The sequence below is a fragment of the Acomys russatus genome, chromosome 30 (assembly GCF_903995435.1).
Source record: "Acomys russatus chromosome 30, mAcoRus1.1, whole genome shotgun sequence".
Lineage (NCBI taxonomy): Eukaryota > Metazoa > Chordata > Mammalia > Rodentia > Muridae > Acomys > Acomys russatus.
The window spans coordinates 7025018-7048808 of record NC_067166.1 but is presented as its reverse complement, the minus strand read 5'-3'; the positions used below and the strand labels follow the sequence as shown (position 1 = coordinate 7048808).

The following is a 23791-nucleotide window of genomic DNA, read 5'->3' as shown; positions in this document are numbered from 1 at the left end:
TTTGTAGCCTCCCCGGACTGAAGGATGGCATAAAGGAATCCACTAAAAGTGTCTATAGACACATGGATGCATTTTAGTTTTCCAAAAGGGGCAAAATGGGTAACGTCCATTTGCCACAACTCTCCTGGGGTGAGTCCCTGAGGGTTAACTCCCAGATGTGGCTCAGAGAGGAAGGTAATGCAGTGTTGACACGGACGTACAATCTGTTGGGCCTGTTCCCTGGAAATGGAGAACATTTGTCTCAGAGTTTGAGCATTTAGGTGGTGTAGTTGATGAGCCTTTTGGGCCATCTGAACGGGGTGCCGTTCTTCGGATAACAGAATTAAGAAGCTGTTTCTGGTGGCTAGATCGGCCAAATGATTGCCCCTGGCCAAAGGTCCAGGCAGACCGGTATGGGCACGAATATGTCTGACAAAGAAGGAGCATGTCCTTTGCTGGATACTTTTTTGGATTTTAGCAAAGAGGGGGGAAGCTTTAGTATCTGGCCGAATAAAGGGCACAGTTTCTAACAGAGAAATGGAGCAAGCGACGTAAGTGCTGTCTGTAAATAAATTAAAGGGACGGTCTTGTAGGGTTTGGAACACTTGGAAGACCGCAGTCAATTCCACTAGTTGAGCAGAAGATAGATTAGTTTGAAACCTGGTAGTTTGTCCATCCATAACATAGGCAGCCACACCGGAGGAGGAGCCATCAGTAAAAACTAAGGGGGCTTGTGGGATAGGGGTACTCTTGGTATGTTTAGGAAAAATTAGGGCTTGTTTTCTGAGAAATTGGATAAGTTTGTCAGAGGGGAGATGGTTATCAATCTTTCCCTGGAAGGAAAAGCAATTGACGGCCCAGCCATCGGATGTTTGTAGTAGCCATTGGATTTGGGTGGGGCTATAGGGTTGGCTGACTATGTCTGGGTCTTTTCCAACTATTTTAAGGGAACTCTCTCTTCCCAACCTGAGTATTTTAGCCACTAGGAGGGGATATGGGGAAAGGACTTTTGAAGGGGTAGCGGGTAAATGTAACCAGTATAACGGTTTATTTTGCCATAGCAAACCTGTGGGCGAAAAAGTGGTGGGGAGGATCAGCAGCCAGAGAGGGGAAGAGGGGGAGTAATATGAAATGGTCTGATTTGAAATAGCAGCCTCAACAACCTGTAAGGATTTTATAGCCTCAGGGGTCAGTTGTTGAGGGGAAGAGGGGTCAGGATCGCCCTGAAGAATAGAAAAAAGGGGCTTAAGATCTCCAGTGGTGAGTTTTAAATAGGGGCACAACCAGTTAATGTCCCCCAGGAGCTTTTGGAAATTGTTTAGGGTGTGTAAAGAATCTCTTCTAAGTTCCATCTTTTGAGTGAGAATCTTATGAGAATGTAATTCGTATCCTAAAAACAAATAAGGGTGCTGAAGCTGAACCTTTTCTGTCACAATATGGAGCCCAAACTCTTGGAGTCCGGCTACTAGGGAGGACGCAACTCACAGGAGTTCTTCACCATTCACTCCCGCCAAAAGGATATCATCCATGTAGTGGATAAGGTAGAGATCAGGATGTTCAAGGCGAAAGGGATCTATGGCCTGGGCCACAAACTTTTGGCAAAGAGTAGGGCTATTAGCCATACCTTGGGGGAGTACCTTCCACTGGAAGCGAGGGAGGGTCCTATACAATTAACAATGGGTAGACTAAAGGCAAAGCGTTTGCAATCTTCCGGGTGTAAAGGGATGCAAAAGAAGCAGTCCTTAAGATCAATAACAATTTTCGAAAAGCCCTTGGGAATGGCGACAGGGGAGGGGAGTCCTGGCTGAAGGGCTCCCATGGGAACCATAGTTTTATTTATTTCTCTAAGGTCTTGTAGTAGACGCCATTTACCCCCTTTTTTCTGGATGACAAAAATGGGGGTGTTCCAAGGAGACGTAGAGGGCTCAATATGGCCTGCGGACAGCTGTTTCTGCACTAACTGCATTGCCGCGGTGAGTTTTTTGGTGGGGAGGGGCCATTGTTCGATCCAGACAGGGCAGTCATTTCTCCAAGTAATCTTATCAGCCTGGAGTGCAGGGGGAGCAATGGCCCTTATAAAAAAGAAGTACGGTAACCCAATCCTGTTCGATCTAGTTTGGGAGTGGTCTGAACAGGGGTTGGGCATCCCTGACTATTTTTGCCCAAGCACTGATGGGGAGGAATCCCTGATCTAGCATTTGTTGTGTCACAGTAGGAGAGGGGCTGAAAAGGTAAACTCCCATCTGGGTTAATATATCTCGCCCCCAAAGGTTAACAGGCAGGCCAGGGATGATGAATGGCTGAACACAGCCCGTGTTGCCATCAGGATCCTCCCATGTCAGAATCTGGGAGCTTTGGAGGGTGTTGGTGGATATGCCTATGCCCTGCAGGTGGGTTAGGGAGGGCTGGCACGGCCAGGAGGAAGGCCAGGAGGCCTGAGATAAAACAGTGGAATCTGCTCCTGAATCGAAAATGTCTTCAAAGTATTTGCCATTAACTTTAAGTTTAAGGTGTGGGCGTTCTCTAGTAATTTTCTGGACCCAATAAATGTCAGAGGATCCGGGAGCAGAGGGCCCCCTGGGCGGCCCCCAATGAGGGCGTAGAGGTATCAAGAGGAAGGGATAGAGCCTGAGCAATACGTTGGCCCTGACGCATGGTGAGGGGCCCTCTCGTGGAGGAGGCCAAGATTTTAATCTCCCCAGTGTAATCATTGTCTACAAGGGAAGGGAAAATGGTAATGCCCCAAAGAGCCACAGAGGCACGCCCTAGAATTAAATAATAGGTCTTAGGCGGTGGGGGCCCAAAAACTCCTGTGGAGATGACTTGAACGCCCAAATCAGGATTTAATATTGTGCAGGAGGAGGTACAGAGGTCCAATCCTGCACTTCCGGGGGAGGCCTGGCAAAGGCTTGGGGCAGTGGCTGAGAGGGAGGCAACAGTGGGCTGAATTGTGGCTGGCTGACCCCCGAGGCTGGCAGGAATTGAATGGGTTCTTGGGCCCGGGGCTGGCCCTGCACCCCGTTTCCCAGGCGATGGGGGAGAGGATTACCCAAGACATCGGTTTTGGAGTGGCAGGTGTTAGCCCAATGTCGGCCACAGTGGCAGCAGGGGGCAGACCACTGTGGGGGATGGGCAGCCCATACCAGTAGCAGCAGGAGGAGTGGGTAAAGGTTTAGATTAGGGGCAATTTTTGGCAAAATGACCTAGCTGTCTGCAGTGGAAGCAGGGCTGATTGTTAGGCGGGGCCCCCGCTACAGCTCCCACAGCAAGGCTGACAGCCTCGGTGACTTTATGGGTAAAGGGATCTACCTCTCAGCAGAGCTGAACCATCTCATCAAGATCTTTACCCTTGTATTTTTCTCTGAGGGCAGCCTTGCAGGCAGAATTAGAATTTTCATAGACAAGTTGGTTTAGTAATTTATTTTCATTTTGGCCAGGGCCAAGAGACCTTTCAGTGGCTTCAAGAATGCGAGCCACAAAGTCATTGTAACTCTCCTGTGCTCCCTGAACAATCTTAGTCAGAGGAGAGAGAATGGACCCCTGGGTGGGGATAGCCCTCCAAGCGGCCATGGCGGCGGAGGCGGACTGAGCCAAAAGTCCTAAAGAAAAGCCTCTCTGTTTATCATCAAGAGCATATCTGCCTTGTCCAAGAAGCTTATCCAATGTCCACCGTCTGGTGGAAGCACGGCTACTTTGGCTGTTAGACCGTGCTGTGGAGTGGCAGCGGTCTGACCAGTCTGTGCGCCAAGAGAGAAATTGGCCTCGAGTCAATATGGACTGGGCGACAGTAGTCCACTCATTGGGTGTGAGATACCGGTTGCTGCTGAGGCTCTCAAGCATGGAGAGGGTAAATGGAGCATTGGGACCATAATTTCTGACGGCAGCATTTAACTTTTCCAATTTTTTGAAGGGGAGTTTGCGATAAACAGTAGGAGCGGGTGCCCGATCATCGGCGTCGCTTTCGGTTTCACTATTTGGATCATGGTCGGAGTCAGATTGCTCCACCTCGGAGTCAGAATGGAGATTAATGAGGGGAGAAGGGTCCCTGCGAGTGGACCGCCATGAGGCAGAGGCGGGAGGGGGGAGTCGGGAAGGTGTGGAAGGGGGATGAGGCGAACGGCCAGCAGGTCGGGAAGCAGAAGGTTGAGATGGCGGGGCGGGAGCTGAGGCAGTCTCTCGGCCAGACTCAGGGGCCGTCAGGGAGCGTGTGACAGGGAAGGCGAGACAGACGGAAGGCGAGTCTGAAAGGGGAGACGAGCAGAGAACGGAGAGGCTAGAGAGGCGGTTTTGAAGTTGGAGGACTTCCATAAGGTCTTGGATCTGCTGCGTCAGGCGGGATTTCATAGCGGTGAGTGCAGTGGAAGGCAAAGGGGGCATGGCAGGCAAAAAGGCAGGCGGGCGGGCCGGCGGAGCAGCTGACTCCGGCGCAGTCAGAGCTAGAAGAGGAGAAGGAGGAACAGCGGCGGGGAAGGAGGCACTGATGGGAGGGGGAAGGGTCGAGAAGGGCAAGGGAGGCCACTCTTCGGAGTTGTAGCGGGCGGCTTTATCCTCAAGGGTCGCAGCGTCTCCAGGATCTAGGGGGTCGTCACCATTCTGAGCAAGGAGGACGGTGGGCAGAGCAGAGGGAGGGGGGTTAGAGGGAGGGTTTTTGGTCACAGGAAAGACAGGAGCACATAAAGGAGAGCAGCCGCGGTCTACAGAAGAGAGAGGGTCGTCATAGAGAGAAGAATAACGAGGGGCCGTAGACGAAGGAGGCGGCGGCTGGGGAGGGTCTGGAGATGGGTCAACAGGGGAGTCCTGAGGGATATCTATGAGGGTGAAAGGAGAAGAGGCAGGAGCAGAGGTGTGAGAGGAGGAACGAGAAGGTGGCAGGGAAGACTTGAGACAGTACTCTGCAACAGAAAGGAGTTGTTTGTGTCCAGTCTCCGAATCGGAGGCTTGAATAATGTCACGAATGAGACCCCAGTATGAAAAAATGTTGTGTCCTAGGGCCTCATTCCCATCCCTAGTTATGAGGACATTTAAGTCACGACCGACTCGCTGCCATTTGTGTGAATCTATGGTCGGCCCATCAATAATGAACTAGGAACATTTCTCATGGACAAAAATGAAAAATTCAACCAAATGTTTCTTTTTAACCCGTATGCCTCTCTCTCTGAGGGCCCCTTTGAGGCCCTTGATGAATTCCACCTCTTTAGACAAAGATTTACCCTTTCTGAGAAATTGGACAGATGACTCACCTAATAGTTGTAGCGGCCAGGCGAGCGGCGACAACCATGAAGTCACAGGGATGATCGCGATCTTAATCTGTCCGGGGGGCGACCCGTACTCCAACAACCACATCTGGGTGCCACTGTCCCCGTCCCGCGGGTTCAGTTATTCGGGGTCTCGAAAGGGGTCATGGCCTGTGAAGGAAGAATGGGCGAGAGAGAAGGCACGACTCAAGAAAGTATGTCTTATCAAGAGTCCTTTACTGAAAGCAGGTGTATGATTTTTAAAGTGTGCTTCAGGAAGGGCAGGGGAAGGAGGGAGAGCAGTGGGAAAGTACAGAATCTTCCAGGGTAGGAACCCCTGGGACAATGTGTGGGGCGGGGGGAGAAGACAGGTGGCCCTGCGGTCTTTTCCCAGAGACCACAGCACGTCAGATGTTCATGTACTGTGACTTCTGAGAAAGGCTACAAAGCCACGGTACACTGAGTGTCCCTTTTCTCAGGGCCAAGTTCCCTCTCCTGGGGCCAAGCACGATGTTTGCAGTTTGTCTATTGCCAGGCAAAATGTTTGATAAGTTCTTTCTGTATAGGCTGGCTGGAAAGGGTCAGCTGGAGTTCAGCGCAACCAGGGTCTCTCAGCTCAGCCAGGGTCTCTCGGCTCCCAACACTTCTCATCTAAAACGGGAACTCCAGAGAAACTTGAATTTTGCTGAAAAAAGCAAAAGTTAAAGTGGCAGGGCCACAGCCAGATGTCTCCAAAGGGAGAATAAACACATTTGAAAGGAGCTGAGGGGAAGATGGGTGAAGAGGGTGTCTTCCTTGAGTTCCGTTGATGCTTGTAGGCTGAAAGACTGGATTTGAGGTTGGTTCTCTGATTGAGTTCAGGTGAAAGGAGAGCTCAAGGCCAATCAAATCTCCAACCCATGGGATTAGAATGGGACTCTCCTCTGCTCTGCTGCCTCTTGTCTCTCTCTGGGTTAAAAAGGAGACCAGAGGAAGAGTGGTGGAAGAATCTTTTTGCCCAAGTTCTGGGCCATTGAAGACCAAGCCTGGCTCTGTTCCTTTCTCTGTTCTGCCCACTTCTTCCCCTGAGCCAGTTCTTGGGTCAGGTTGTGAGAGACTGGTCTATTCTAGAGCCTTCCAGCACTCACAGCCATTAGTACCTCAGAAGATTCCACCTCCAGTAACTGTGTGTGTTCAGTGTACTGTAGGCATTCCAGTGATGTGTGCCGACCCAATGATGTCTTTTTATGCTACAACTCCCAACTCCAGTCAAGAATCCAGGCTAGAGTCGGGGACATTCTGTTTAATTATTTGTGTCTCTTTCCTTTCTTTTTATCTGGTACATTTCTATAGACTCTCTTTGTCTTGTGTGACGTTGAGAGTTTTGAAAATCATCTTCCTCACTTGTTAAAAATTGAGTCACACTTTCATAGTTCGCCTGAGTCTTCCTCACAGTTCAAGAGAGAGGCTGCATTGCTCTCAAGTGCCTGCGCATGTCTCTAGTTATCACAGCGTTGTTCAAGTCCTTTATAATGATCAGCTGGTGTGTGTGTGTGTGTCGGGGGGCGGGGGGAGTGTTGTGCCGTATTCAATGTCAACTGATTCTAACAGGGCCAAACTGTTCTCCTGTTTATGAAATTGATAACTGCTTTATGGGGGGCGGGGAGAGCAATACAAGAATAAGCAAAGGGAAAAAGATGGAGTATTCCCTTATTTATTGAAGAAATATGTTCTTCATAGCCTTCCCTCAGCTTGTTCCCAGCTCCTCGGTAGCAGGATGGTTCCACAGCCCTCCTGAGTGTCAGCTTCCAAGGAGAAGCAGTCCAAGACCGTTAGCCCAGATTGACAGTTGCAAGAAGAGCTAGCTAGCACTCCAGTTCCTGTAGCAGGCAGTGGTGGCAGTATCCACGCCAGCCATCTCACTTAATCCTTGCCACAGTCTCAGAGAGAGAGAGAGAGAGAGAGAGAGAGAGAGAGAGAGAGTCCATTTTTGGGTCACCCAAGGTTTCATGACTACCCAAGCCAACAAGATAAGGGTAGAGCAGCCATGTTCACCCAGGGATCTTGTTCCCAGTCTCTACTCACACTATCCTTCACCCCGAGATGCACTTCTTTGTCCCACCAGGTCTTCCTTGACATGTAGCAATACAACAATAAGAATGGTGAGACAGAGCTGAAGAGATGGCTCAGAGGTTAAGAGCACTGGCTGCTCTTCCAGAGGTCCTGAGTTCAATTCCCAGCAACCACATGGTGGCTCACACCATCTATAATGAGATCTGGTGCCCTCTTCTGGTATGCAGGTGTACAAGCAGTCAGAAGACTGTATAAATAATAAATAAATAAATAAATCTTTAAAACATAAAAATAAAAGAATGGTGAGACAGCTGGAGTTCTTGACAGAGCGTATTCTTGTTCTCATTTGCTGCCCCTGGGCTTGGTTTCTCTTCAGGGAGATGGTATTGGTAACTATTACAAATGACTCGCCTAAGGTCACCTGGACAAGCTGTCTCCCCAGGTTCAAGCTGTCTTCTCCCCTGTAGTGGATTCATGACAAGCAGCTCTTTTCCATTGAGCAGGGTGTGGGAGGGGTGGGGGGTGGTAAAAACCACAGCAGAAGAAAACTAATCCCCCAGGCAGTTGGTGGATCTTAGAATGTTGCTACTGGTCTTTTTTTTATGTCATCAACCTTGTCCAAATGGTGGGGGATATTTCACTAATGCTGCTCCAGAAATTAAGTGTCTTTATGACCTACTGGTGTATTCTTTTAGTAGCAATAGAATTTATTTATTACTGCACTTATCCAGTAGAATTTAATTTACAATTTTGTGTTTACAAATTCAAATATTCCATAAATTTCTCTCTCTCTCTCTCTTTCTCTCCCTCCCTCCCTCCCATTCTCTTCCCACTCTCTCTTTGTGTGTGTGTGTGTGTGTGTGTGTGTGTGTGTGTGTGTGTGTGTGTATGTGTGTGTCTTCAGTTTGGAGTAAGCTTTAAACATACAACTTGTAAAGAATATCACTTTTTCTATATGAATTTTTCATCTCTTGATCATTTAAGCACCTGTCTTCACACTTTAAGGAAACCCGCTCACATACATTGTAGAACTTTGTGCTCCTTCCACCAGCTTTACCACTGTCCCTGGTTGTGTGATCCGCATCACTGCTGTGCTTCTAGCTTTGGGTTGACTGTGAAATGTGTTTTTGCTCCAGTGAGTGTAAACTCTAACACCGTGATGCTTCTGAGCTGTAAAGCTTGTGCAATGGTGGAGAATGGGGCCCAGGCTGCTGTAAGACAGAATAGAACATGGGAATGTGGGGTGTCTATCCTGAACCAAAGAGAGGTCAAAGTTCAATGGATTATATGGGGTCTTTGCATGCTGGTGAAAGGGCAATTACAGATCATAGTGTCAGGGTCATGGTCAAAGGATAGAATCTGGGCCTAACAGCCTTAGTTGGGCTTCACCATTGAATACTATGCAACTTTGGGTAAGTCACTCACTCTGAACCTGGTTTCCTTCAACAAAATAAAAGTGATTGCAGGCCCCACTTCTTAAGGTAAAAATTAATTAGATGTATAGAGTGCTTAGCACAGCACCTGGCCTATACTAAGCATTATTAAGGGTTTCTCATAATTACAAATATTACTGAGACGATGGCATGTCCTCAAAGGACCCTGTAGCCCCGCAGCAGCAGTGTGTCCCTTCACTGTGGCCCAGAGGTGTTCCGTGGATGTTTTTGTCAGGTGATTTTCACCGACACCATTTTGTGTTCTGATTTCTTCAAAAGTGTTCCCATGAGTTCTAGAATTCAAAACGGTGCAAGGAACAAAGAGAAGACTTTTACTATGGACCTTCCGTGAGAGTCTGTGGGATGTGGGTGTGGCAGGCAGCAGCTGCATCTCCAAACTCATGCATGAGTCACTGCATGAGGGCAGTCCTGGGCCGTCCCTGCTTCCCATGCCTTAGCTCCACAGCCAGGGCTACCCACGGCTCCTCTCCCAAAATGCTGATGATTTAATATCTACTGAGGTGGCTGCTATAAATTAGTGGGGGGTGGGGAGGAACTACCCAATCATTGAGTAAAGTCAATTGTACAAAAGCCACTCTTAAAAGCAAAACATTTGAGGCTGGAGAGATGGCTCAGTGGTTAAGAGCACTGCCTGCTCTTCCAGAGGTCCTGACTTCAATTCCCAGCAACCACATGGTGGCTTACAACCATCTATAATGTGATCTGATGCCCTCTTCTGAGATAAAGTACTCACATACAATAAATGAATAATTTTAAAAAAATAGAAACAAAACATTTAAGCAAAGTTAAATGTTTATAAATAAGTCATTGTAAAGTCCAACAAGGAAGATCTTTCTAATCATAAAAGCAATGTGCACAAAGTTTTGTCTACATAAAATGCTGAAAAACCTGTTCTTAAAACCGAGCAAAAACTGACAAAGCCCAACAAGAACTTAAGTGGCAAACAGGTACCAAACAGCTGCTGCGTCACTAATGGATGAAGGGTTAGCATCCTTACTGCCTACGAAGCTCTTTCAGAGGTGGAAGACTAAGGCCTTGAAATATTAAAGTGTAAAGGACAACAGCAGATAGCTAATTCACAAATGACCATAAAAAAGCTCGTAGGAACAATAAAAGAAACAATCATTGAAAATGATATAGCAATCTTCTTTCACAGTAGTAATAGTTTACCGAGAGTGTTAATATACAGTATCCTTGAAGCTGAGGCAAAGTGAGTACTCAGATGTATATTAATAAGTAAATTATCAAACCAGTTGTGCTAAGTTCAGTAATTCCTATTTTAGCCTTATTTTACAAGTAATATTTTGAAATCTTTTGACATGGTAACTTGTTCATAAATCAGGTGTTATGTGGAAAACAGCAAAACCCCAAATTGTTTCTAGTAGCACGGTCATACTTTCATAAGTAGCATATTATTTCTACATTGTGCTCAAAGCTGTTAACTATTGTTTACTTCAACAGTAAAAGAGTCCCAGGGCCTGAGAGATGGCTCAGTGGGTAAAACCCTTGCTGGACAAGCCTGACAGCCTGAGCTGGATCCAAGGAACCCACAATGAAAGGATAGAACCCAATCCTAAAAGTTGTTCTCTGACCATCACACCCTTACTCACATATGCACAACACACACACACACACACACACATACACACACACACAATGCATACAAGCACACTAATAAAAAAAATTAGTTTAAACTCCTTTTTAAGAATGGCCTTGGTGTTGGCCAGACTCACACAGGAGCTCAGAGACTCTCATTCAGTTTCTCAAATCCTGTCAAAGTCTCTCATGTGAGAGAAATTGGGGGTCTATGGTTCTATTCTTGTCAGTTGGCCCTGTCTCAATGGCTGACAGCCATCCAGACTTCAGGAACAGTCAGAAGGCCCTTATCCTAACCTTCGAGGGCCATGGTGACTTCAAGAAGTAGCACCCTCCAGAACTTTCTTTCTCAGAACTACCACTCAGATTACCTGGAAACAGGACTTCATTCTTGCTTATTTGGAGTTGGAGAATAAAAGTGAGGTCATAGTCTTGGTGGCAGGGGAAGAAGGTGCTAACAGACGCTTGTAACTACACACTCGGATACAGTTAGATCTCCACCTCCAAGCCCGGCTCCCACTAACACTCCTCTCCCCTCCTACAAGATCACACAGTGGGTAGAAAGAAGGGCTCATAGGAAGGGGTTGGGGGAAGGATAGGACCCCTCTGGGCCTTTAAATAAGACAAATATCTACAAGACACCAACTTTAGAGTTTTGTGTATTTATTTAATGTGTACGGGTATTTTGTCTGCATGTCTGTCTGTGCACCACCTGTGTGTCTGGCATCCTTGGAGGCCAGAAAAGGGCACTGAATCTCCAAGACTGAGCTGCAGACAGGTGTGAGCTGCCATGCAGATGATGGGGAGCAAACCTCGTTCCTTTGTAAGAGCAGCCAGTGCTCTTAACCATTGAGACCTATCTCCATCCCCCAACATCGTTTTAATGCTGATTATCTTTGCATATGTATTTTTTTCTTCTTATCTGGATTTTAACAGTTTTTAAATGAAAGGGTGAAATTGTATAAAATGGCATGCCAATTAAATAAAAATGTCTAAGAATACAACTTAGATATCAGGGTTTTTCTTATTTATTTATTTATTGTTTTTATTGCAAATTCCCAGGGCAATCCTAACGAGGAGTCAGGGCTAAAATCTAGGGGTGTCTTAACTCTATTGTTTTACCAGACAGACTTCTGGACTCACAGTGGTACACAGTGACTTGCTTGCTTTTCAGAAAGAGATCAGATTAAGACATGGTTTCTGCTGTCACCTTTTCAGTGCCTTGCAATTGTGTGCTGCGTATTCTGAGGCAATGGTTTAAGACAGCTTTGCTTAAACTACATGCCCACAGCATGTGAGGGTTGAAGGTGGATTCGACTCTTACGATGCCAACAGCATGCCTTCTAAAATTGCTTAAAAGAGGAGCTGCCTTCTTCCAGCACGTCAGCCTGAGCTAGCCCAAAGGTTTGTGATCTATAAGCCTTCACTTCTTAAATCTTTGGTTTGCCAATCTGGAGAGAATATGCTAATAAAATCAGCAAATACCCAAACAGTGTATCAAACACTGCTCTTACCCATCGTCTCTAAAATCTAGAATTTTTTTCTTTACTAAAGGGAAAGCCATGAAGCCCAAACAGTTGTGCATTTAGTGATGTCCTACAGAGGACATTTATACACCAGCTCGGGTTTCGTTCTTTGCTTTTAGGAAGCAAGTAAGTAACCTAATAATTATCCCAATGATGAAAAGCTTTCGTATTTCAGTTCCCTGTAGGCGTCTTTGGTGAGTGACCATCATTGTCAATTTGATTGTATTTTAAGTCATCTAATAGACGACCTTCTGTTCATGCGATGATGAGTGACCCACTATTTGGCTCTCCACAGATGTTAGGTAGACAGGTAGAATATCAGTCGTAAAAGGAAACGTAGCGGTCAGCAGTCTACTCCACACCAGTTCCTCCTCAGAGGGCGTTGCCAGGATACACTCGGTCAGAACCTACTGAGACACAGGCTATGGCTGGAAAGCACTAGTTCATGGCCTAACTCCATCAGTTCCAAACTCGTTCCCAGTATTTGAAAGCAGCTATGCATTTAAGGGAGTCTGATTCTTTCCAGTTGCACCAAACCCTGCTTCTTTACATGGCTCTCACCCCTCCCGGAGTTCCCACAGAATAGAAAAAAGCCAGAAACTATCACCGGAGAAATGAAGAAGGTAAAGACAGCCACATAGTTGCTTCAGACTAACAAAGGGGGAATTAACATAACGCTTACTTTTATATTTAGTTTCCAGAGCTAGCCAGACTAACCCAACCCTTTATAAAATTAATGTAAAATTTATATTTGCCTAACAAATGCCTAATGCAATATATTAACATCGAGTCCAATGAGAATTCAGTGGATGATAAAACCCATTTGCCTTTGCAACTGTACCCTAAATTGATCAGTAAACGCAGTTACCCAAGTTTAAAGGTTTTATACATTTTTTAAAAAATCTTTTTAAGAAGCAGCATTAGTGACAAAGCATTCTGTGAATGCTTCCTAAATTGGGCACAGGAGTGCATGTGTGTAGTCTCGGCACATGGGAGACCGAGGCAGGAGGATGGTTAATAGTTCAAAGCCAGTTCAAGGCAAGCCTGAGCAATTTACCAGGACTCTGTGTCTGAACAAAAGCATGAAAACCTTAGGCATGAGGAAGCACCCCTGTAATCCCAGCACTCCAAATAGAGAGGCAGGAAGATTGCTGTACATTTGAAGCCAGTGAGTTCCAGCCCAGCCAAGGTTACATATCAAAGGAGACTCTCTTTGTAAAATTAAATAATCATTTAATTAATCAACAAATAAATACCCCCAAATAAAAAAAATGGGGAAAATGGTATTTTTAAGTGAGGCATCTTTACTTGTCCTTGTTTGGTCAGGGAGCTCCAAACTGGCTCTGAACTGTAATCAACAGCATTGCCACTCCCCTGGCTCAGAGCCCAGTCAGACACATAAAGACTCTTCCTCACCAGTGGGTGGCAATGTTGTCCCATGGAGCCATTATGGTGCTGTGAAGGCCTGGTATAAAGGCCTTACCCTCTTAGGAAGAGCTTGGTGCTTCTAGGCTGCCCCAAAGATGTAATTTCTCTACTGTCCCACAATAGCCAGGATAACTGTACGGGAAGAGAGATAAATCTAAATTAGGAGAAATGCCCCATGAAGTATCTCTTTAAATGACTATACTGCCCATGAAGGTCTCCATCATCGCTTAGATATTTATCTCCCCATGGGATCATGTTGTTTTAAAGGACAAGAGACTGCACCTTTGGGACCAGGATTCTGCTGTCTATAGGAGATGCAGAGTCCATGGATGCCTGGATATACTTAAATTCTCCAGAGGCAATCGGTTCTATTTGAAAAAAAAAAAAAAAAACAACTCTGAGATCTACAGATTCCATCTGTAAAGGCCCAGAATGAATTCAAACGTCATGGGTGACTCAGTGGTGAGCTCAGTCACCCAAGGAGCCTCAGAGTAGAGTAAACTAAAAGCCATCTCAAATCATCTGGTTTAGACTCCGAAAACTAAAATAGCCTCTACAGTGACAAAGGTGCCGTGGCTGAAGCAGTGCAGGTGTTAATCTGACCTCACAGCAATTTCAACAAAAAAGGGATCAGTAATGAATGCAAGGGCCCCACAACTCTAAAAATGGAACCAGTGCATATGTAACATTGGGGGAGCTCCAAGCACCCAGAACAGTGCTAATCGCCAGCTGTGCCAGCTGAAGCTCTAATATTAACCCTAGGCCCTCGGGATTAAAGAGACAGTCTCTGATACAACCAGAAACCAAGTAGGGCTTTGGCCATGCAAAGTAAGGAAAGAGACGATACCAAAAATGTGTGACGATCCTTCCATTTTTAAGTAAAAAAATCACTTAAAATAGTTATCTTGTTTGTTTGTTTTTTGTCACCTATGGAGTATTTATAAAGGTCAGAATTTTCTGTTAAGTTCAGATTTGATTAGATTCAACAGTCAAGTGTTGCTCTGTGAAATGCTGTACAGTTTCTAAGCCCACAGCGTCTGCATTCCTCATCTCATTGTAGGCTGGACATGGTTCACAGGCAACATAGCGCTGCTGCAGCATAGTTTTTGTTTTCCTTCATCATTAAACATTTTACCTTTATTTTTCTTTTTTACAATAACTGTATTGGCATAAGTCACTCTCTAAGTAAACCCAAAGTCCCCTCTGAACAAACCCCAGATCCCCACCACGGCCTCAGGAATAACCAACCTATCAGATGACTTTACCCATTACCAACCTTTTCAGTCTGTGCACAAATCATGAAATATTTTCATTCTGTTAACTTCTTCATACCATACATTTACTATTAAAAGGTAGAAATTTTAAAAATTAGATTCTTTGGTTTTTAGAATCTCACATTATAAAGCCACTGTTTCCTTACTTGTGTCATCGAAGTGTCTGCACAGCTTAGACCAAGGGCTCAGAAAGCAGCTTAAAGAAGAAAAGCTTTGCTCTGGCTCGTGCAGCAGAGGGTTCAGTCCATCCTGTAGGCAAGGCATGGCAGGCAGAGCAGGTCCCATTACAGCAGCAAGGAAGCGTCATAAAGAATCCAGAAGGGTAGTTTTCCACTGCATAAATGTGCCAGTTTCTTTATCCATTCTTCAGTTGAGGGACATGTAGGTCGTCTCCAGTTTCTAGTTTTTACAAATAAAGCTTCTATGAGCATAGTTGAACAAATGTCCTTGTATGGTGCAGCATCTTTAGGGATATACCCAGGAGTGGATGGGAAGGGGGGGACTTCCCTTTTCTGAGGAGGGAGGGAGGGGAAGAGGGAGAGAGGATGGAGCAGAGAGGTGAAGAAGGATGGGGCTACAACAAGGGATGTAAAGTAAATAAATAAATCCAGAAGGGGCTAGGAACAAGAGACCCTCCCCAAGGACCCACGTCCAGCATGACTTCCTCTGGCTAGAAGCTACCTCCTAACGATCTCAGAAGCTCCCAGCAGCGCCACTTGCTGCATCCCAACCCCCTAATACACGAACCTCTTAGGAAGCACATTACCATGACCACCACACACAGCTCTGTCTACTGTGTTAGCAGTAAAATACTAGGGAAAGGTATTAAGCTGCATCTCTCCCAACATTCAGGAGAAGAAAAGCTTGGCTAACTTTGATGAGCATCAACAGAGTCTAAAAAGATAGTAGGTTCAGAGCACGTGCAAGGCATTCAACTGTTTTCAGCCTCCTTCTTTGGTCCTCTTTGTATTTCACGTTTGTACACATATAAAATGTTCTAGAATATAGGGCCAATGGGTCTTCTCATGGGTCTTCCTCTCCCTTCGCGTCATGCCTCTCTCGTCTTCTCCACTGCCAGTCTCTCTCCCTCTGTGTGCGTTCTGAAGTCTGTCTGCATGCAGCTGTGCACAGGTCCGTCTGTTCTGGAGTCTGTCTGCATGCAGCTGTGCACAGGTCCGTCTGTTCTGGAGTCTGTCTGCATGCAGCTGTACACAGGTCCATCTGTTCTGGAGTCTGTCTGCATGCAGCTGTGCACAGGTCCGTCTGTTCTGGAGTCTGTCTGCATGCAGCTGTGCACAGGTCCATCTGTTCTGGAGTCTCTCTGTGTGCAGCTGTGCACAGGTCCGTCTGTTCTGGAGTCTGTCTGCGTGCAGCTGTGCACAGGTCCGTCTGTTCTGGAGTCTGTCTGCGTGCAGCTGTGCACAGGTCCGTCTGTTCTGGAGTCTGTCTGCATGCAGCTGTACACAGGTCCGTCTGTTCTGGAGTCTGTCTGCATGCAGCTGTGCACAGGTCCGTCTGTTCTGGAGTCTGTCTGCATGCAGCTGTGCACAGGTCTGTCTGTTCTGGAGTCTGTCTGCATGCAGCTGTGCACAGGCCCATCTGTTCTGGCTTCATATACAGGGAGGGGCAAGGAGCATTCACAACTTGCATGCATAGAGAAAAGAAAGGAATGTGTAGTGTTGGAATACACAGGGATATTTGGGTGGTGTTAAATGGGTTTGTGGCCTCCTGTTGAAAATAAAATCCCGCCACCATTTTAGATTCCAAAGGACTGTCTGTTATTCTTTTCTTTGAACCTGTTATTTCGGCAACATCTTTTCTCATCTCTGCAGAAGTTTTTTGCAGCAGTTCCAAAGTTAGGATTAGGAGTCTACACTGACCATGGTTTAGACTGGGCATTTCTGCACAACCTCTAAGGAAGAGTCTTCCACCTCCCAATTGCTAGTTTCATAGTATATCCTAAGCTAAATGAACTCTGAATTCATTTTGATCAGCTGTGTAGGTCCCGCCTCCTCCTTTCTCTGTGCATCACTCAGAGTTCCTAAGTATACTTCCTGGATGATCTACCCATCTTCAACAGGACGCTTGCTACCTCATGGTGTGACCCAAAACTTTTCTGTCAAGCTCTAGTAACCCCAATGCATTTCTCCCTCCCTCATTTGCTGTTACTTCCACTTAGAATGATTTCATTGTAGCACTGTTTGCATAAAAGCTCTTTGAAAGCAGTGCTACTCACAATAGCAACAAAAGAATAAAGTTTTTAGGGATAAACTCAACCTCGAAGGGAAAGACTTGCCTACCTCAAAACTAAATTAAAGAAAATGCCGATGAACGGAAAGACATCCTGGGCTTGCCGAGTGACAAAAACATATTAAGATGTCATTGGTTCCCAAAGAAGCTTGCAGATTCTGTACAATTTCTGTCAAGGACTCAATGACATTTTTATAGAAATGGGAAATTTCTGGCCAAGCGTGGTGGCGCACACCTTTAATCCCAGCACTCGGGAGGCAGAGGCAGGGAGGATCACTGTGAGTTCGAGCCTGGCCTGGTCTACAAAGTGAGTCTAGGCCAGCCAAGGCTACACAGAGAAACCCTGTCTCTAAAAAAAAAAAAAGGGGGGGGGGAATGGGTGGGAAATTTCATTATAAAAATTCATACGGAATCTCAATGGACTTCCTAGACATCTCAGACAGTTTTATAAAAGAAAAACAAAATGAGAGGCAGGCCTTGCCTTTCCTGATTTTAGAAATTATAAAGTTGCAATAATCAAAAAGTATGGTACTGGCATAAAGACAGCAGTAATATAAATGAACGGAATAGAACTATGAGTTCAGATGATCCCATCTATCTACGGTTAGTTAAATTTTAACAAGGGTCACTCAATAACAGTTTTCAAAATAGTGCTTGAAAGACTCAATAATAACTGGAAAGAAAGACATTAGACTCTCACCTTACAGCATATCAAAGGTCTAATCATAATGCCTAGAACCAAAAAAAAAAAAAAAATGTTTTAGAAAAGGTTCCAAAGACAGAGCCTCCAGCCATGGATTTGGCAATGATCTTCTGGATATGATATCGAATGTACAGGCAACAAGAGAGAGGTGTAGACAGGCTGAGTTGTGAGGCACTATCCACAGTGCAAACAGGAAAGCCACAGAGCAGAGGTAGGTTTTGTTCATCAACCATCTGATGCAGGAGTTAATATCAACACTCAAGTTCTTTATAGATCCCTACGAGCCAAAACCACAAAACAACAGCAGTCCTGTTCCAAAGTGAGCAAAGAATTCCTCTAAAAATAGAGGGACAGCCAATGACACATGACAAAGATGTTTGACGTCATCAATTGCTAGGGAAATGTAATTCAAAACTACATCCAAGTACCACTTTATATGCAAAAGGATGGCTGTTATAACAAATAATGCGCAGTAATCAGTGTGATGAGGATGCAGGGAAGTGAGAACCTGTGTGCAGATGGAGTGATATAAAATGGTACAGCTGCCTTGAAAAACAGTGTCTTAGCAGGGCTTTCTGTTGCTGTGACAAGATAGCATGACCAAAAGCAACTGGAGGAAAGGTTGTGTTTCATCTTATAACTCTCAGGTCATGACTCCTCACTGAGGGAAGTGGGGGCAGGAACATGGGAGCAAGAGCAGAAAGACCATAGAGCAACAGTGCTCAGTGTTTGTTTCCCATGGCTTGCTCAGCCAGCTTTCTTATATAAGGCAGGACCACTTACAAAGGGATGACACCACCCACAGTGGGCTGGGCCCTCCCACATTCAATTATAAGTCAGGAAACTGCCAATCTTACAGAGTTATTGTCTCAACTGAGATTTCATCTACCCACACGACTCTAGCTTGGGTCAAGTTGACAGAAGAAAAAAAATCAACACAAACAGTATAGCAGATCATTAAACATTGAATGTAAAGACGGTATGGTCACGTGATCCAGCACATACACAAAAGAGTCCAGAGCAGGGTATCAAAGCAATGTGGGCACACATGTTCACTGCAGGATTACTCACAACAGCCAAAAGAAAGAAAGGAAAACCAAGTGTCCATCAAGAGATAAATAGAGAAATACAATACAGTTGGTTCATATATAGGAAAGAATACTAAATACCACTCAACATTTATCTAAGGAAGGAAAACTGGATGCATGTTTCTCCGTGAGTGAGCCTTGCAAACGTTATGCTAACTGAAATAGTGTAGCCACAGAGACGAATACTGTTGATTACACACACACACACACCTAAAGTCAGATTCACAGACACGGAAAATAGAATAGTGCTTTCCAGGGACTGGGCTGGAAAAAAATGGGGGTTACTGTTTAATGGGAACAGAGTTTTAGAAAATGAAAGGAACTTGGAGAGGGGAGCAGTTGTGCAATACTATAAACGTCTTAAGACTGCAGAGCTGTAAAGTTAAAAATGGTTAAAGTGGTAAATTATATGTTTTACATAAACTCAACTCTCCAGCCCACTATTGTGACCTCATGGAGTTATCTCCAGAACAAAGTGACCTGCTCTCCTAAACCATTCATGAGACACAAATGAAGCCCACTGTTCCTTATTCTAACCGTTCTCCTCCATTTCCAGCCTCCTCCAGCCACATTTAACACAGAGGCTGCATATTTCCCTGTGATGCTGGCCTGCGAAGGATGGAAGGGCCCTATCACCTCCCTCAACATGGTCACAATCAGCTAGCAGTTACAGTTTCTGCCTAGTGCATTAATACATTAATTCCTGTAGAGCTGATATCTGTTTAACACCTTATGACCTTTGCTAACTAACGTGCCACTGCTGAAATTGTCCTTGCTTAGAACTCCCTCACAGACTAAATGGAAAACTAAAACACATTCACAACATAGTATGAAATGACAAGAAAAAGAGGAAAAAAAAAAAAAAAAAAACGAATCAAAGGAAAGGATCAGCTCATGTGAATGTTCTAGAGGTGCTGTTGGGCAAAGGTGTGGTGGGTGGGAGTTTAAGTGATGTCAGCCGGTCCCAACTCTTCACCCAGCTCTCCTCTGCTCTCTGTCTCATCTTCACTCTTCTTAGCTGGATTCCTATCTGTTCTGAAGTTGAGGTCAAGCCTCCCGACTCATAGGTAGTGTAAGAGAGAGAGAGACAGAGAGACAGAGAGAGAGAGAGCGCGCGCGTGCAGTGCTCTCAACAAACCCAGCTAGAGAATATTTGCCTTTTCACAAACTCTAATCAGTGTATAGCCCTAAATATGTCACCTTGACCATGATGATGCAAATTCTTAATAGCTCCGTTCTGCCTCTGGATCAGGACAAAAGGAATCCACCGAACCAGCTGTTTGGCTGAAAGTGGAGCGTTGTCGATCATCCGAGAATATTCAGAGTACAGCTAGCGTCAGGGTAAGGGGAGGTTGAGCGACAGAAAGGGCAGATTCAGACATCTTTTTGATGAGTCCCACAGGTAGTTTACAGACTCGGATATGTTGCACATTAAGCATGATATTCAAATCCTCTGACAAAATAATTTTGGGGGATCTCAATTCTAGGAGGCAGTGCAGCTCCGCACCGTGACGAAGGCGCCGTATGTATCTTACTGCACTGAGCCATGTTCATGCACATGGAAATATCATTACGTATTACAGTGTGTAAACACCCACAGTCGAATCTGGTGAGATCTTAGCACAGGGGAAACAGAGGCAGGAGGACCGCCCATGACTTTGGGACCAGTCTGATCCACACAGTGAGTTCTGGGCCACCAAGGGCTGCACAGTGGTGCCCTGTCTCAAAACGGGAAAGTAACAAACATCTCATAGTTCTGCTGCCACCTTTAGCAGATCCCTGGCCCTATCAGGCTGCTCCCTCCAAGGTGCCACTGCCAGCACCTTTGAATGTGGACATATAACTAGAAACTAGGTCCATCTTTTAAGTCGGGGCGCTAATTCTTATGCTCAGAGACCCTGGGAATAGTCTGAACAAAATGCCCTGGCTTCGTGTGAAGATTTGCAATGAAGTCTAAGCAATATATGGCTTCTTTATTAGCCATCAATAAGAGAGCCCCATTTTAAATATATACCTCAGACATGTAATGCTGTTTAAATAAGTTTTAAGTGGAGCAGTAGAAGCAGCAAAAAGTAAAAAAAAAAAAAAAAAAAGTGCTTACTAAATGCCAGGAAACACACCGGATTAATATCAACACAGAGTCACTGACCCCACACAATTTTCTAAGGTTGTTTGTGTCTTCAAGATCACTTCCATTTCACAGCCAGGTGAGGGTGAATGCTCCGTGTCCACACAGCGTGTTATCACAGGTGCGGCTTGTACCCTAGGTATCTGGCTCCAAGGTCATCAGACCGACCGCACATGAGTGGTATTTGTCCCAGACAGCCTCCACCTGTCATGCCGTTGAGCAGAGGCGCCTGCTTCAAAGTATAAAGCATGAAATGAAATACGGATGATTTAGAAAGCAGTCACTCACTTTCCAAAACAATGTTGTCACAGCATGCTGTTCTCAGTAACAAGCTTGCTTGGAACTGGTTAACTGGTTAAAAATCATTAATGGTTTCTCCGAAATATTGGGACAGAGAAACCAAGCCAAAACTTTAGGACTTGTGCCGGCTAAAGTTCAAAGAACTAAAAAGCCAACATGGTCCTTCTGTCCACATTAGAAAACAAAACAAAACTTTTTAAAACTGTTGAGATATTCTTTCTCTGAGTATTGGTTACCCGTGGAGCAACTGTAATAGAGGGACTTAGCACAGCCTCCTTCAAAGGCTCTCCACAGGAGAGCTTGCTTCCTAGCCTTCTCTGTGTGTCCCCGGAGTCACCTGACCCACAGTCTGTTGTCACCCTTGGCAGTAAAACCTGTTGGATCGATTCTTCACTAAGGCACGGGAAACAGTTGGCTACCTCATTCAAAGCAGTGTCATGCACCCTCAGTTCTAGAAATAGCATCTGTGCAAACCCAAGTGGTTGAAAACGAGCAGGCTTTAATGAAAAGACAGATGTGCAAGATAGGGCAAAAGGTCCAGATACAAATGCAACAGATGAACACCAGTGAAAAGCTACTGCTCAGCTGACAGTTGAAGGGCAACAGTGCTGGGCAGGTTAGGAGGGGGACATGTGAGAGCTGGCTTAGCATAAGGAAAGCTCCTGCTGGAAAGGAGGCAGTTAATGCTGAGCAGGGCGAGGATAGCCCCATCTTCTCCCTTCCGAGTCTTCCGTGCCTCCCATGTGTGACTAGAGGGCAAGGGCATCTGGAGATACAGTCAGCGAAGATCAGGACAGGAAGAGGTACTAAGCATCTCTGGAAGAGAAAGGGTGAGGAACGGAATGCTCGTCCCAAAGATGGGAGAACTAAGTTACCAAGGAGACAGGTAACAGGGCCCTGAACGTTAGCAGAGGGTTTACCTAGCAAGTACATGGCTTTCAGTCCCCAACAGCCACACAAAATCAGGCGTGGTAGCCCACATCCGCAATGCCAACACTCAAGAGATGGGGGTCAGATGATCGGGAATCCAAGGCCAGCCTCACCCATATAGAAAATTCAAGGCCAGCCTGGGCAATGCCAGACCCTGCCTCTAAACAAGAAACAAACAAAAGAGAAGACCACATAGCATGTTTCAGATCTTGAAGAGTAGATTGAAACCAAGAAGAGGCCTTTCTTCCCTCTCTGTTCTCTCTAATTTTGGGAAACCCTAATGCCTGAAGAGTCATAATATTGCCGGGCATGGTAGTGCATGCCTTTAATCCCAGCACTTGGGAGGCAGAGGCAGGCAGATCGCTGTGAGTTCGAGGCCAGCCTGGTCTACAAAGTGAGTCCAGGCCAGCCAAGGCTACACAGAGAAACCCTGTCTCCAAAAACCCAAAATAAATAAATAAGAGTCATAACATGTCAAAGGGTGTCTAATCCCAAGGCTTCCTTGCCAACATATGATGGTGGTGCGAATTGCCCACTTTTCTTCAGAAGTGTCCAGGGAGCGTGTGACCAAGCTGACTCAGCTCCTGTCTGGATTCGCCTGGGAGGGAGATTCAATGAATCACTGTGTGGGTGACAATTTGGTCTGTGTTATCCTTGGAGTGAATTCACTCCGCACACTAACAGAGTGTCTGTTTGGTTCGTGGAGGTGACTCATCTGAGGAAGTCGACCTGACCATGGTTTATCAGGCAGCATCTAATGGGGACGTCAATGCTCTGACTGCTGTGATTCGAGAAGACCCTTCTATCCTGGAATGCTGTGACAGTGAAGGTAAGCTGCTCCTCCTCCTTCTTTTTTTTTTTTTTTTTTTTTTTTTTTTAATCTATGATGAATTTGGCTTTGGGCGGAGACAGGTATTTCTACCTGTATTCTTTCTAAATACAGAATTCTTAAGAATTCTGGATAAGATGAATGAAATAGATTTGGAAAGAGAAAGGCGAAGTCCTGGCATCCAAAGATGGGCACGGTGGGAAGTTCTCTGTTGTCTTTTTGCCTTGTGAACCCCAGAGTTGGGGCCTGAAGGAGCAGGCAACACAGAGTGCCAACAGAGAGACATGCACAAAAGAAAAGCCCCTGGAAACCTCCATCTCCAGGCAAAATACCAAGATTGATATTATGAAAGCTAAGAAGAAACTCTATTTACTAATGTATGACTTCACATGACTTCCATCACTGGTCCAATACCTTTATCATCTGTGTGGATCCTTTCTTCAGAAACTTAGAGGAAGAAGAGAGAAGCATCTCAAAACACACAAAGGGGGAGAGAGGAAACAACAAAAGATGAAACCGGAAACAGAGAAGCAGTAGAGAAAAAGCAAAGAAGCAAGAACAGCCTCCAGCAATACTGACAAGAAAAACTAATTGAAGGACACACAAATTTCCACTGCTGAGAATAAAACCAAGGACATCTCTATGGATCCTACAGAAATGCTGCAAACAACCATACACATATAAATTTGACAATTTAGAGTAAATGGATTAATTACTCAGATGAAATAAAATAAACTCAGAGGGTGAGAGGAGGTTAGACTCCTGTTGTTACAGTGCCTCTTGTATCTATACATGAAGACACCAGGAATATGCACACTTAATGGCTGTTAATAGCTCTAGTATGAAACTATTTGAATATTCCTATAACTGTTTTAGGAAAGTAAACTCATAACTTAAAAATTCCTGAAGAGGGGCTGGAGAGATGGCTCAGAGGTTAAGAGCACTGGCTGCTCTTCCAAAGGTCCTGAGTTCAATTCCCAGCAATCACATGGTGGCTCACAGCCAACTATAATGAGATCT

At 45.4% G+C, this 23791-nt stretch overlaps 1 protein-coding gene across 1 annotated transcript in view; it reads left to right on the top strand.

Annotated features, from left to right (window-relative positions):
• Positions 1-23791, top strand: part of Ankrd55 (ankyrin repeat domain 55) — a 107072-nt gene that overhangs the window by 11327 nt on the left and 71954 nt on the right. The window contains exon 2 of the mRNA XM_051172369.1: positions 22649-22771. Within this exon, the coding sequence (XP_051028326.1) occupies positions 22649-22771 (123 nt within the window). The remainder of the gene's footprint in view (positions 1-22648; positions 22772-23791) is intronic.